General features: G+C 39.7%; 1 protein-coding gene across 2 annotated transcripts in view; it reads right to left on the bottom strand.

The window, feature by feature from the left end:
• The window catches only part of LOC136864674 (lysosomal-associated transmembrane protein 4A), a 100,044-nt gene that overhangs the window by 55,320 nt on the left and 28,443 nt on the right, over positions 1–16,281 (bottom strand). For both annotated transcript variants that reach the window (XM_067141981.2, XM_067141982.2), the window contains exon 3: positions 7,443–7,686. In XM_067141981.2, coding sequence (XP_066998082.2) covers positions 7,443–7,686 — 244 coding nt within the window. The remainder of the gene's footprint in view (positions 1–7,442; positions 7,687–16,281) is intronic.

Below are 16,281 nucleotides of genomic sequence, written 5' to 3'. Positions count from 1 at the left end.
CATTACATATTATCAGAGCACAATACCCCATTTTCCAATCAATTTTCTCGTAATTGAATAAATTCTGTCTCACAATTTCAAAGTTACATAAAGTGATCACTTTTTGAGCTAGAAACTTCTTGTTTTCATGAAAATAATCGCAAAATTATCTACGATCAAAATATTAATTTTTTTTTAAATGTGATTTTCCAACTAAGGTATGGTTTCCTGCAGAGCGTCACAATTCTAGTACAGTCCCAGGATTTACCTACAGTGAAAAAGACAAACCATCTGCAGGGCTCCCGACAGTAGGATTCAAACCCACCATCTCCCAAATGAAGGTTTACAGCTACGCAACACTAACAGTGTGGCAAACTTACTCGGTATAAGCCAATGAACAGTGACGTGCACATTAAGGACATTATGCTGGAAAAAATTATATTTTTCAAATTTGTGTGCAAAATCATCTTCAGACAAAATTAGTCTTGCCAATAAGACAGAGTTTTTAAAAATCAAGTAAATATGTTATAATCAGGATAATCGACTGTAAAGATAGAAGGTACATAGAGCAGTAGCTCTACCAGATACCGTATCACCGAGGATTTCTTTGTGCAGATGAAAGCAAAAGCACTGTGGAAATCTGAGTCTGTGGCATTGGTTATAAAGTGTGGGAAGTTTGATGTTAGGCGAACTTTAATACCACGAGAGAATTACTCTGCAACCAAAGCAAATACGACAGGATTGAAGAAAATAGAGAGAGAAATTCCAGAAACAAAAAGCTATTAATCTCCAAGGTTTGCCGTGTATTATTTATTTATACTAGTGACCCATCCAAGCTTTGCATGGGAGCAATTCTCAATTTATGATCACCCCCCCCATAACATTACCTTATCTTTAAGTACTTCAGTACTTTTTGTACTTTAGAAAGGAGAAGAGTGGTGGAGAGACAGGCAGTGATTGGCGTCCTTGATTCACAACCTGACCCGGGAAGCTGGAAACTGGAAATGATGATGAAGACATTACCATAGTAGTTTTTCCTCCTGAAGTATGGTCATAGTTCACAGCTGCGTTCTCTCAAGGTCCTTCCAGCCTTCCGCCTTGCTCCTTTATACTCGAAGGGATATTTAAAAACTATTCCAGCATGACAATAAGTCTTAACCCCCCATGAAAATTACATACTGTAAAAGGTATTCTTATACAGTGGAACTTTGATTCACCATTTTTGGGAGGGACCACGGAAGAAAAAAAGCGTACAACATGGGAAAACGGAAAATCCGGGAATGAATGGAAACCAATAATTTGGCTAAACGTCACAGAAACGAAATATGTATCATTATAATCTTACAAAACACTCCTAAACCAAACTACAGCCCCAATGGGCCTTCGCCTATTAATCGACCGCTGCTCAGCCCGAAAGCCTGGAGATTATGAGATGATGCATGGTCAGTGTAACTAATTTTTCTCTGCCGTTATTCCTGGCTCTCTAGACAGGGGTCACCAGTGCTCCGTTAGATATCTCCTTAATTCAAGGTAATCGTAGGCTGAGTGGACCTGGAACCAGTCCTCATATCCAGGTAAAAATGCCTGACCTGGCCAGGAATCCAATCCAGGCCCTCCGGGTGAGAAGCAGGCAAGTTAGACCACAGAGCCGGCTTCAAACATTATTTACCAGCACGCGAGTTAAAAATTTCTATACATTCAGTTTTAGCAGGGAAACTTCGTCATTTTCCATGTAAACTTCTTTCAGTTCAGCAACTTTGATCAGCCACACTCTAAAAAATTTAATTACGCCAAACCAAACAACAATCTACCACAAGTAGTTTTTAATTCTCTAATCTAATAAAGCACATCAGATGCAAAAGCACTCAGCATGATGGCAAAATCCATTGTATATGTAATTTGGTCATCGGTATACTGTTCATAGTCAGTTTATAGAAATCTTTTACCACGTAAATTAGGACTACTTTTAAAAGTTATGTTGAACACAAGAATATGGTTTCGAATGTATCGATTCTCAAACATTCTCAAATGCATTACATTCAATTCTGCCCATCACTAATTGCAATAAAATTGGAAAGAGATAAAATATCATCAAAACTTCAGAAGTTATGGTTATTTGTGACCTTAAACTCAACTGGAAAGCGTGCTTGCAGCACAAGTCATATTAGTGGGAAATGATACAAAATATTTTTAAATGCAACGTTACGCAAATAAAACGACTGCGGTATTTTTGACATTTTAATGTAAAATTCCCAGTCTTAGATTAGGATCAAAACAGTAATAGGCAATCCTAAGACCTTCAATGCCTTTATGTATGAAAGGTGCAACATCAGTTCTGGTCTAGATAACATAATCGTATACGATAATATTAAAATACTAAGGTTTGTGTTAAGAAGGAGCAGTTTCGATTTCTGCCTGCAAGCCCAGTGACTACGCAATGCCCTGAGGTAAGAGTCGAATACCTGTTCAGCTATGTAATCTAAAACATCTAACCCTGGACATAATGTAGACATTTTACAAGTATGAACATTTGACGAAACACGTTCAGTCTTCAAGTGGAGCTGTCGATATGCGCTCTACCTCCTTTCGGTTGTTGTGGCCACTCTCTGCTTTATGACTCCCGAGAATTCTCTAAACAATATGACCCGAATGTGATGCTAGGATGGTCCATTATGAAAGTTACTGCCGATCGCTTTTTCAGTATAGTATTTGCTCTAATTATTGCAATGACGGGACGTTAACGCCAAGATCCATAGGTATGCCATAGCCGTTCTTTTGTGAGATAGTTTCTTGAAAAACACTCTTTCTACGACTTAGCGTTGATGGGACTGTAATTTCTGGACGGCTGATCCGGGAAATCATTTCTTTGAGAAACGGATAATGCGGAATTTTTACAACGTGATTTAATTAGTGTGCTCGCAAGACCACGTAATCGGAACTAATAACCCGGGAAATGTAGTTCGGGAAAGGATAATAGAGGTTCCACTGTATTAATAAAATTACTGAGGTAAATAAACAATATTGTTAAGTATTACTGGATTATTCTCAAAATATGGTTTCTAATTTTAAGATCGATTTTTTTACTATAAACTATAATATAATAACACTTACGGGGATTACCTTTTACAGATAGGTATATACTATTGCAGACCTCTTACTAGAGATTTTTATGCTCAACAATTCTTTCACACATGATCGGGATCTGTCGTAGACGGTTTAGGCAGTGTCAGACAAGAAAACGCTCTGATGCAGTCTTTTTCTTCGAGTTCCTTTCCTAAAATTACCACTTCTCAACTCCCTTTTCTCGCAGATAAACGTTTCATACACTTAAATCTTCAATATGCTCTCTACAAAAATGAAAAATGCATAAAAATCTGATGGTTCTTGAGATTTGTCCACATCGACAAGACACCTACTGGTATTGTATAATATGGATAGATAATGTAGCATCCAAGTTTCTATTCATCTGTCAATCCTAAGGAACTTAATTTTGCATGTCTTTAATCCACTCACATCTCATTTCTGTCACGCATAGTGTAAATCAGTGCAACATTTCTCATGTCATCGCCCAGCATCATATTGTTATGCAATGACATGGCCTTTATACATATAATTTTGCTGGGGCCATCGAGTCTTGTTACATTCAGCAGTGGACTTGCTTTCCTTTGAGCCCAGAATTCCCTCATTCTTTCCCAGTGGGCCTGCTTGCATCGATCTGTCCAAAGGACATCGCGTTGTTCATCTCGGTTCAGCCCGTTCATAACTATCTGGTAAGAATGGAATAGGGACAAAACAGAACAAAGAATCAGAAAATGGAAAGAAGGTGCAAGAAAGTGGTAAGAGAAGAAATGCTGGGAAGGATTTACATGAGATTTGGGAAAGTATATAGATAGGAGCAAAAGGATGATGTATGGATTTGGAAAAGGTAAGAGAAAAGAAAGTCCATGCAAGACAGATGAAAGCAAAAGGAGGAGAGAGAATACAACCAAAGGAGATAAAGGAAAAGACGGAAGGATTACTTTGATGATCTCCTGAATGTGACAAGGCGTGTAGACAAGATGATAGAGGTAGAGTGTGAGGAGACTGAATCAGGAGTGAAATCACAAATGAATAGGTGGAAACTGCTGTCAAACTACTAATGAAAGTAGGAAAAGTAGTAGAATTGGATGAACTGTGTGGAAATGTTAACAGCAACAGAACCTGTTGGTCTACAATGCCTTAGATAGGTCAATCACGATACAGTCCATTTGACCTCCTGAATCCAGGCTATCTGCTATATCTAGCTGGAATTACACAAGTTGAGCTTCAGTGGAATAACCTTTCCTAAACACAAACTGCCTTCTATCAAACCAGTTATTAATTTTGCAAACATGTCTGATATAATCAGAAAGAATGCTTTCCGAAAGCTTACATGCAATGCATGTCTAACTGACTGGCCTGTAATTTTCATCTTTATGTCTATCGCCCTTTCCATTATTCACAGCGGCTAATATAGCAACTCTCCATTCATTCGGTATAGCTCCTTCATGCAAACAGTAATCAAATATGTACTTCAGATATGGTAATATATCCCAACCCAGTGTCTTCAGTATATCCTCAGAAATCTTACCAATTCCAGCTGCTTTTCTAGTTTTCAACTTTTGTATCTTACTATAAATGTCACTGTTATCACAGGTAAATTTTAATACTTCTTTAGTATTAGTCACCTCCTCTATCCAGACATTATCCTTGTAACCAACAATCTTTACATACTGCTGACTGAATACTTCTGCTTTTTGAAGATCCTCGCCTACATTCTCCCCTTGTCCATTAATGATTCCTGGAATGTCCTTCTTGGAACACGTTTCCGCCTTAAAAGTACCTATATATACCCCTCCATTTTTTACTAAAATTTGTACGACCGCCCATTATGCTTGCCATCATGTTATCCTTAGCTGACTTCTTTGCTATATTCAATTTCCTTGTAAGTTCCTTCAATTTTTCCTTCCTTTCACAGCCATTTCTAACTATTTCTTTCCGACCTGCACCTCTCCCTTAGTCTCTCTACTTCTCTGTTATAATATAGTGGATCTTTACCCTTCCTTACCGCCTTTAAATGTACAGACCTATCTTCACATTCCTCAACAACTGCTTTAAACCCATCCCATAGTCTGTTTACATTTTTATTTACCATTTTGCACCGATCATAGTTACTTATTAAAAACTCCCTCATGCCTGTTTTATCAGCCATATGATACTGCCTTATAGTCCTAATTTCTTTCACATTTATTCTTAATTACCACAAAAACAGCTTCTTGATCACTAATACCACCTCTATTACTTCAGTTTCTGTATAGAGCTCATCTGGTTTTTCCAGCACCACATCCAGAGTATTCTTCCCTCAAGTTGGTTCCATCACTTCCTGAATCAGCTGCCCTTCCCATATTAACTTATTTGCCATTCGTTGGTCATGCTTCCTGTCATTTGCATTACCTTCCCAATTGACATTTGGTAAACCGAGATCAACTGCTACAATCACGTTCCTTTCCATACCGTTTCCTACATCGCTGATTATCTTAGCAAATAATTCTGAATCAGCGTCAGCGCTACACTTTCCCGGTCTGTATACTCCAAAGATACCGAGTTGGCTATTATCTTTAGAGATGAGCTTTACAACTAGAATTTCATGTTTGTCATTACTTTTTTGTAGCTTACAAATCATTCTTTCATCAGAATGAATACTCCCCCTCCTACCATTCTTATCCTACCTCTATGATACACACTCCAGTTTTGTGAGAATATTTCTGCATCCATTATATTATTTCTCAGCCATTATTCAACTATTACAATATATATATCTATCAAATTACTTAATTCTATTCCTTTCTTTACAATACTTCTACAGTTGAGCACTAACATTTTTATGTCATCCCTACTTGACTTCCAGTTCCCTACACCCTTATCACCGCCCCCTAGGCCACCCTGTTTCCCTGAATCCTCCTCCCTATGACAGTTCGAAACAAATTTCCTAACTTATATGTACCACTGCAGTTTAAGTGAATGCCATCTAACCGCAGATCCGTATCTCCTACCCACCCATTAGGATCCAGAAATCTGACTGGCAGTTTCCCATATACCCACTCAATAGTCTCACTTCCCATTCACCCAGTCAGTATGCCTCCTACACAGTATTCCACTGATAATTTCCACTTTCTTAAACTTCACCCATGCTGCATTTACCAGATCCCACACCTCCCAACTACGGTGGTACTTATACCTGATTGTCTTACGTTGTTAATATCAACGTGAAAGAACTACCACCACCTACTTTCCCTCCTCCTCTTCTACTTTCCTCAACATCTGCCTCAACCTAATTCCTGGATAACACTCCATCCTGGTTCCCTTTCCTCCACACACTTGCCCCACATGTCTAACAATGGAATCCCCAATGACAAGAGCATCAACCCTACCCACCTCATTTTATCCTCTCCCCTCCTGATCAGCCCTATCTTTCCTGACAGCTGCAGAGGCTACTTCCTCCTCCCTTTTCTCCCTCTCATGACCCTGTTCCACCTCCCTTTTCCTATCCACTACTCCACATTTCCCTTTCCTACCTTTTCCCTTCCTCCTACTTCCACACTTCTCAGCAACAGTTCCCTGTTCATCTTCCCTAGATTGTTCTACCCGCAGTGACTCGTACAGATTTCTCTCTCTCTCTCTCTCTCACACACACACACACGCGCGCGCGCGCGCGTCCTAAATTCTGATCCTGAATAGAGCCCTTAGCCTGCAATCTCCTTCCTCTTAAAACAATAGGCCACCTGTCTTCTACAATTCCCCCCTTTCCTTCCCATCCCTCTGACACCTACTGTGTCCTGTACATTTTATGAAGGAGGCCTACTTTCCTTCCTGCCCTCTGAGAGAATCCTAATTATCTCCATCAAACTCTAACTTTTCCTTCATACTCCTCAATGCCTGGCCACACCCACAGTTCCAACACTTGCACTCCTAAGCCATTCTTTCTTCTCTTTGTTCTAATTTCATTGTACAATTGGTTCTGCTGATTTGAGAAAATAGAAAAGTAGGGCAGTTCAGGTGGTGATTAAAATAAGAAAGGAGAAATTAATTACTGAAATAATTCTAAGAGCAGAACAGTTAACGATGAGGAGAATGTATAGTACTTGGGAATGGCAGATCATAGCTGTATACATGTTCACCTTCTGTCCTCAAGGTTGAAGGATCAAATCCTGGGTCAACTGACACAGGGACTGTATTAGTGACAAAGATCCCTCTGCTATGTAAAAAATTCACATAACTGATACAAAGCTGAATCATATTCCTTTAAAAATTAAATTCATATGACAAGGCCGGGATGTTCCATATCACTCCCGTTTTTATTTATCCATTAGTTGAGTAGTTCTTTCAATGTATTCACATAACAGGCTGCAACAACACTTCAAATAACAGGATGTAACAAAACTTACGATGATTAAGGCTTCGGTGTCCAAAAATATCACGATATCCATGTGCCGTGGCAAAATCTGTAGGATGTCTAGCTCTGCTGTCTCCTTGTGACGGCAAGTCCAGGATATTTATCTCCACAATATGTTCTTCTTCTACCTCGCTTAATGGTGTTGGTAGAACTGGATCCCTCGCATTATCTTCTTGCACTAATTCAGGATGGCGCAGAACCACTGCTATCACCGACAGTGCCAACACATGCAACATCTGTAAATTAGAATAGCATCACATGCAATGCATTAGTGCCAAAACATTACCACAGAGCAATAACATTTTTAAAAAAGGAACCAAATTGGAAGTATGAAATTTCTGCTTATGAAAGACATAATTGGATTTTAAACTAGTAATAAAAATTAGAAATGGCCAAGAAAAATGGAAATGATAAGCATGATTCATTTCAGACATTTTGTTTTATGTTGCTCTTTAATACCACCTTCAGATCCTGCCAATATATAGCCTGAAGTAATATCACGTTGACCTTGGCTAAGGGATGGCTACACTCCTCCCAGTTTCCATAAAACAGTACATCACATTAATAGTAATGAAACATGAATTCCCAGAAAATATGGCAGCATAAAAATTATTTCTGAGAAAAATGCTCCAGGATGTTAATTTTCTATGCAGCTGAGTTTGCTGCAGATGTAATGAGGAGCTAATTACCCATTCTTCTTGGATATTGAAAAGATGACTTTCTATAGTGGATCACAACAGAATTGAATGGGCGTTTTTGGAGGACAAAAATTAAGCAAAACTCAAGAAAGAAAACTGATGGACTTCAAAGAGACATGTGAAGGGTATCTCTGTATCAGAAAAATCCTCAGTTCCCCTCCCCAAAAAGACTTCTTTCACAGGGCGAGTTGGCCGTGCGGTTAGGGGCGTGCGGCTGAGAGCTTGCATCCGGGAGATAGTGGGTTTGAATCCCACTGTCAGCAGCCCTGAAGATGGTTTTCCGTGGTTTCCCATTTTCACACCAGGCAAATGCTGGGACTGTACCTTAATTAAGGCCACGGCCGCTTCCTTCCAACTCCTAGACCTTTCCTATCCCATTGTCACCATTAGGCCAATCTGTGTTGGTGCGACGTAAAGCCACTAGCAAAAAAACTACTCACTCTTCCTACAATAAAATTCAGGCAAAACAAGATTAGAAAGATCTTGTCCACATATAAAATCAAATAATTTTCGTAACTTGGCAACATACTTATGTGTCATTCATACTCAGAAAGGTATGTGGAGTATGGCTAAAGCAATGACTGTGAAAAGAGGCTGTTTTCCCTCAAAGTTAGTTTGAACGTAAATATACAGGTGAAGCGTAATTCGCGCACTCGGGCGTCGCAGCGCTACTCCTCACATGCCAGCAATAAAAAAATGTCTCTTACAAAATTTTGTCTTGCGAGTACATCCGGCAGAAAAACGACGTTGAAAAGTAACAATCTGGCAACACTGTAACCACATGTAGGGTAACTACCTCTGTCAGCAGAAGTTAGTCGTACTGTACAGTTGGTGCAGTGGATAGAGTTTTGGGTTAGCATGCAGGAGGTCGAGTGTTCGATCCTGGTTTGAGGCGTATGTTTTTTATTTCGTAAATGTAGTCCAGGTGGTATGGTACCTGGCATCTTAATCGTCAACAGCGATTGCAGTGGGTCCTCTAGAAACCATTTGCACTTGCATACTACGATCCTAGAAATGGATGAACAATCGTTTTCATTGGTCAGCTTTGAAAGGCGCCCTTTCCACGTCGTGGGCGTGAATTTATTCGCACCACTTCATCTACTAGATGTGAAACCTGTTTTCTTTGTACCCTCCTCCAATGATCCCATAGATTAGTACCAACTATTATTCTTGCCTCGTTCAGGTCCATTACATTTCGTTAGGGCCTTACGTTACCAGTAGGCCTAGCAACGTGCTCTGCGAATAATGTCCAAACTCTGTTACAGTTTGTATGAGTTATCACCATGGTCCCAATAATTCTGCCTTTCAACATTGCGTCTGGTAACCGCATGCTGTTTAGTACGTATCTCAATGCATTATTATTATTATTATTATTATTATTATTACTATTATTACTACTATTATGTTGTTGTAAATGTAGGATACATATGACCTCAGAAACGGTGTCTTACTGTATTACAGTAGGTAATGTCAGATGGAAATGAGCAAATAAAAAATGAGCCTCAACCCAGGATCGAACCATCGACCTCCTGCATGCCAACCAAAAACTCTACCCACTGCACTAACTGTACAGCACGACTAATATGTGCTGACAGAGGTAGTTACTCTACATGTGGTTACAGTGTTGCCAGATTGCCACACTTCAACGTCCTTTTTCTGCCGGATATACTCGCAGGACGAAGTTTTGTGACAGACATTTTTTTATTGCTGGCATGTGAGGAGTCGCGCTGCGATGCCCGAGTGCGCGAATTACGCTTCACCCTGTATATACAAGCTATCATACAGAGGGTGCCAACAAAATGAACACACACTTTGAGAGGAGATATTCATTTAATATACAGTAGAGTCTCATTAATCCGAACTAATTGGGACTGGAGACTGTTCGGATTACGAGATTTTCGGATTAACTGGAAAATATTTTCTAACGATAATGTTAATGATTTTATGTCCCGCTAACTACTTTTGCGGTTACCGGAGACGCCTACGTGCCGGAATTTTCTCCCACAGGAGTTCTTTTACGTGCCAGTAAAACTACTTACACGAGGCTTACGTATTTGAGCACCTTCAAATACCACCGGAGTGAGCCAGGATCGAACCTGCGAAGTTGGGGTCAGAAGGCCAGCGTCTCAACCGTCTGAGGAAAATAGTTTCTACAATACAGTACATTCTGTAATTTGAAATGTCCATTCTTTAGCAGTTACATTAATAAAATACTGTATAAAATTACAGTAGGGTAGTTAGAAACCGTAGAGGAGAAAACGGCAATGAAAATGACATTAGGGAGTGGTTGGAAGCTGACTGTCGTCAATTACAAACAGACCAAGTAACTGTAGCTAAGGTGGAGAAAGAATCTGGAGTTGACGAGGAACAGAGTGATGACGAAGAAGACCACAATGAACAACTAGTGTCACATTCAGATGCCACGGCCGTCTTAGAACTTGCCGTACACTACGTCGAGCAACACTCCGCTGCTACGCCCACTGATGTGATGTTTATGAGAAGGCTGGTTTAACACTGCATCTTTGAGTAGGTTCCAATCACTACGACAAAAGAAACTAACAGACTTTGTAAAGATAAATGACCAGTGATTGACGGTTTATGATGTGTAATTATTTTTACATTAAGTTGTTCTAGTAAAATATGACTAATAAAATGCAAGTAAATATTCATTCTATGATATGTTCTTTCATTTCAATACGCAGAATTTTTAAAAAAATGAATGTTTCATTTCGGATTAACAGAACTTTCGGATTAACGGGACTCTAGTGTATTACAAAATTGGACCGAAAAACAACAGTAATGTGTAGTATGATGTTCTGCAAACAGATATACTGTATTTGTAGGTAAGTATATGTATAAAATGAGGCATTTAATTCATGTCAAGTAAATTAATGTGAAATTCAACTCACGCGCTGGTATTTCCTCTGCTGCGTGCACCATGCCACCTCACACTACTGTATTGCATTGCTACTGCATTCAGACAGAAGACTGTGTTATATTGTTGTGTAGTTAATCTACAGTAGTAGCCGCGAGGCGCATTAGAAGTAGAAGACTGAGCAAAAAGCACGGGTATGTTACGCTAATGTTGCTATGCGATAGGCAACAATGAACAAATGTAGCCAAGATTATCATACGATGTCCTGTAAACAGATGTGACTTACATGACGTTATGTTAGCGTTGCTACAATGAAATGGAGACAGGATTGTCATTTGAACAGTGGAAAGTAATTCTGAACCAGTTTGGAAAACCAAGAATGTTGTAGAAGTTCAACGGCAACGGGTGAGACATGTGTACAGAACAGAACCGCGAATGCGAGTGACAATTGCACACAGTCGAGACAAATTCGAGACTCGTGTACCATATGCGATGTTCACAAGGGCAGATCTGAGAGACCTTGCACAGCAACAAGCCCCACGTCCTCGGCTATGGTTTTGAAATGCTTTGAACACTCACCGCAGAAATCTACAAAGCAATGTGCACGTGAGACTGGAATTAGTGGAATCAGTGTACGCCGTGTTATTAAAATGGCAAGGCTGGAAGTTTTCGTCCCAAGACTTCTAATGCATTGAATGAAGATGACCCTGATCGGAGAATGCAGTACGGCGAGTGTTTTCGGAACATGGCACAAGAGAATGAGGCTTTCTCCTGTATCACTTAAGCTTCATCACTAATTCGGCCATATCAACATCGCTGTCATCAGAATCATCACTAAAATTATTGTAACTATTATCCTCAATCACTAACACACTCATTTAATATGCCTGGTATAGCATCGCTAGAAAAATTATCCTTGTTTACAGATGCCATTTCAAGAAAAGTACACGAACTTGGCGCAAAATAGTTAAAATGCATCGATAGATACACGAAACGAAAGAATAACGCTTTATATAGATGGCTGTGAAGAGACCTTGGACATTGTTTGAAACAAACTCTCGTGATTGAACAATAAATCAACGCAATGGGTGTGACACGTCACTCCACAGCAGCAGATGGCTTATGCATGACATGTGCTACACGTCGCTCCAAGCTGTCGGTTTATTTATTTATTCACGAAGCACAAGATACAGCTACACTGAGCAAATTTCACTTGCACTGTCAACAGACTATTTACCAAACGTAAACTTTCATAGACAAAGTCTCTCATAGTGCATTGGCACCGCTGGTGGCTCCAAGTAGCCTACGCAGTGGCCTCCACGGTATGCACTAGCCAGCGTCTTGGTGGGTGTGCTAGGTACCAAATGATGAGCCCAACCTAGCACACAAAGGCGATACGCTGGCAACCAGGAATGAGTTAGCTGGAAAATTTATAATCTCCAATAACGGACCATTTATATTGGTATTATAAATTTACTCATTCGGGACAAATATTTCAGATTCACTATGGGAATCAACATCTATATCAGTACTACGGTGCCGACCTAACAGTCCAAAATTCCAGTGTTGGAATGACCAGGCCGCAGATAGCCGTGAACACTCCTCTGCCATTATTCCGTTAAATGCGCAGATTGCTCAATCCACTCAGTGCCTCAGAGTAATGACTGAATAGCTCGAATGCCATGATGAACCAGTGTGTTACGTACCAGTAGTATCAGACAATTTACGAACCAGAGGAATGGCATGCTAAAAAAAAGGAAGGTATCTAACTTCCCAGCTACTTCCCGCCAATATTCAGGCAGGCTGTATACTCTATACGCAGCAGTAATCACATCTATCGGAGATGATTTGCAACAGAACGCACAAAGCACATCACAACAAACAAGGGTCAATGTGATGTAATTGTTGAATTTTTATGAGCTTCCTATATTGTAGGCGTTCACATTTAGTTTTCTTTCGACTCTGTGATATTAGGGCGTCTTATAAAATTATATTTCTAGCATAGACTGTAATTTCTTATTCCCCAACTTTACATACCGTTTCATTAAATTCTGTTTACCCATTTTCCCATGCCTAGGCGCTGATATGGACTTAGCAACAAAAATCCAAATTCATGAATCTCTCTTATCAAAGCTGATATGGTAAAAATGTATAAGACATACATGACCGGAAATTTAATACTATGCAACTTTAGTTATGTAGTATTTGTCGATAGGACCAGCAATAACAAATATTTGAGAATTAAACATTAGGCCTTCCCCTAAACTACCATTTCACTCAACATGAATAAAATTATTTATGACCTAGATTGTAGCGACATATTCTCCGACTTCACATACCGATTTTCATTAAATTCTCTTCAGCCGTTTTCTCGTGATGCGCGTACTGAAACGGGAATGCCCTGTCGACATTCGCTGTCAAAGTATTTCTTACGCAACTCGCGGTAACACCCGTCTACTATGGTCTGAAAAGACTGCCGAGAGCTCCAGCAATGGATGTGACAGCGAGGCAGGTGATTGCTCGCTGCAGGGAACTAGCCAAGGCCAAGTGATGCCACGATCGAACATTCCATTGCTTCCATTTTGTTATCTCTAGAGTGGAATGTCCGATCAAAATTTTAACCACGTCATCATGTAGATCCTTATAACAGATGATAATGTACCAAATTTCAAGAAAATCGGCAAAAGAAAAGCCGCGTTACTAAAGATTGAAGAATCTTGTATTTGAAACCTCGCAGTCCAACCCATACGTATAAAAGAAGCGTGCTAGCTCAGTAGAATTCAGTGTGTGTGTGTGTCTTCGTATCCCAGCTGCCACATCGTGCGGGCCAGCTGTGGAAACTGTACTCGAGATCGTTACTCTGTCCGGCTGAGTGCCGATGACAGAATGCGAGCGGTACTGTTAAATTTTCTAAGGGTTGGAAGTGCGATCTTAGGACTTTAACGTTGTGCGAGATTGAAGGAGGCAAATTTTAGTGACTAATTTGTACAAACACTAATACAAGAGTGATAAAATCGGTTTCGTAAAGTGTCGAACTCAAAGGGCTTAGATGATTGATATTTTAAATAATCACAAAGTGACTTGTGAATTTCATTTCAGTTCGCAAAGACTGTACCTTAATTTATTTTACGGGACTGTTCCACCTGGACTTTTCTCAAATGACTGTGATTTTAAGACTGTGCGTCCAAATTCATAAAGACTGTGCCTCAGTAAAAAGTTTCTTTTCGAGATACTGAGCTTAACTCATTTCATAAAGACTGTGCCTCAGTGAAAATTTCTTTCCATAAAACTGTGCATCTCATTTCATAAGACTGTGCCTTCGTGAAAGAAGGTAAATTTAGTTCATAAGATTGTGTGTGCTCTAACTTGCATTCATAGAACTGTACATTCATTTTATCGTATTCAAACATTACATAAGACTGTGTCCTAGCGACTTAATTTCTCTTCATTGCACTGTGCCATAGTAATGGTATATTTCATTTTGTAAGACCAGATCATTGTGTTACCCCATTAATTTCGAGTTCGTCGACGGTTGTATCACACGATAAGTATTTTCTTATTTTGAACTGTGCTAATTTTCCTTGTCACAAACTGTGATACTGAATTTATTTTAATTTCTTCAAAGTGTTTCCATCCAATCCTATTAACCGTGGAACTTGTGAATTTTACGAACAGTGTCACGTCACAATCTTTAGTGCAGTGCGGTAGAGAAGTGTCATCAGATTCTATTGACATTCTGTGCGAAGTCCACCCATTTCTCTACTTCCTTCATGGAATTCGGTAGAATTAAAACTAATTAAATATTGCACGCAGGCATCACCAGACGTCAGACTCCTAGGTTCGAACCTCATCCGAACTTCGAAGGTTATCAAACACCGTGGGATAACGTGGTGCCATGGTGCTGAGAGGAGTTCTATGGTGAGAGGGAAGGAGTTCAACAGCGTGGGACATCACCGACGCCGACGTCTCTCCCTACCTCTACCTGGACATTCAAAATATCAACTGTTCGTATGTAAAAGGTGATATAATTTGTCAATTTTTTAAATAAACACAAGTTTCAACTTAATAAGAACTTATTAAACTACCCATCTCTCTCTTACTCTCTGAGCATGGACCACACGCCCTGGCGTCAATCCGTGCTATCCACTGAACTAAAGTAGGGCGTTCCTGTTACAGTACATACAGACAGAAAATTAAGAAGTGCATTTCCTTGTTAATGTGGACACGACCGATACAGAAATACCATTATTTTTAAATTCTGAGCAATGTACACACAAAACTCTTATTTTATATATACAGATAATTTTCCAGGTACCCAACTAGAAACCTTGCTCTACCTATCAACACATCCCACTTATACAAACTACATTTAATTTCTGCCAATTAATTTCCCTTTTCACATTCTCTAATGAACCACAATCTTAGTAGCGAAGCGTCCATGGTGTGTAGGATTATTTAGTTCTTCTTCCGGGTTGAATCGTGGTGTTGTTTTTTGTACATTCCGTACAGTTTGCTGACAATTCTTGGATGCCTGTCATACATAAAGAGATACAGACCTCAACATAAACACACAGGACAAACCTCTAATTAAACAAGAGCGCGGGCAAGTCCTACTACTTGGCTGTGATACATAACATTCCAGAATTCTCATGAGACAGCCAGGGAGCTTACATCAGCCAGAGAGGGTAAGATATATAAAGCCAAGGTCAGGAACTACTCTCGTAGTGTGACTGCTGCCTGGGAGATTGATTACCTCGGATCGAATAGGGGTATTTCAGTCACCTTGACAAAGAATACTGCAATGTATTTGAAACATCAGCAAACTGCACGGAATGCACAGAAAACACCACGGTTCAACCCGGAAGAAGAACTAAACCTACCACAATGTTTCATATTTCTCACATTCCAAATAATGACTTCCAGAATGTCAGTATTCATCTTCCTAACAATTGCTTCTTATAGGAAAATTCCTATCTAGAGATTCGAATGCGGTTCAATTTTACTTCCACAGTATTTTACCTGAAAGGAAAGGGATTTGAACCCATTATCTCCCGAATACTGGATACTGCCCACACTTAAGCGACTGCAGTTATCGAGCTCGGTTCATCCCTACATAACATAAGCTGAATACCCTCAAGAAATACACATGATGCATTTCAGCATTACAGCTGTTGCAACATCAATCTTCCAGACTGCTTCCTTCTGAAAGGTCTGTTGCCCCTTCTGATGTCCCATTTATTAGTCTGACCACATAACAG

This window comes from Anabrus simplex, chromosome 2 (assembly GCF_040414725.1).
Source record: "Anabrus simplex isolate iqAnaSimp1 chromosome 2, ASM4041472v1, whole genome shotgun sequence".
Classification (NCBI taxonomy): domain Eukaryota; kingdom Metazoa; phylum Arthropoda; class Insecta; order Orthoptera; family Tettigoniidae; genus Anabrus; species Anabrus simplex.
This window is presented reverse-complemented; position numbering and strand designations above follow the sequence as displayed.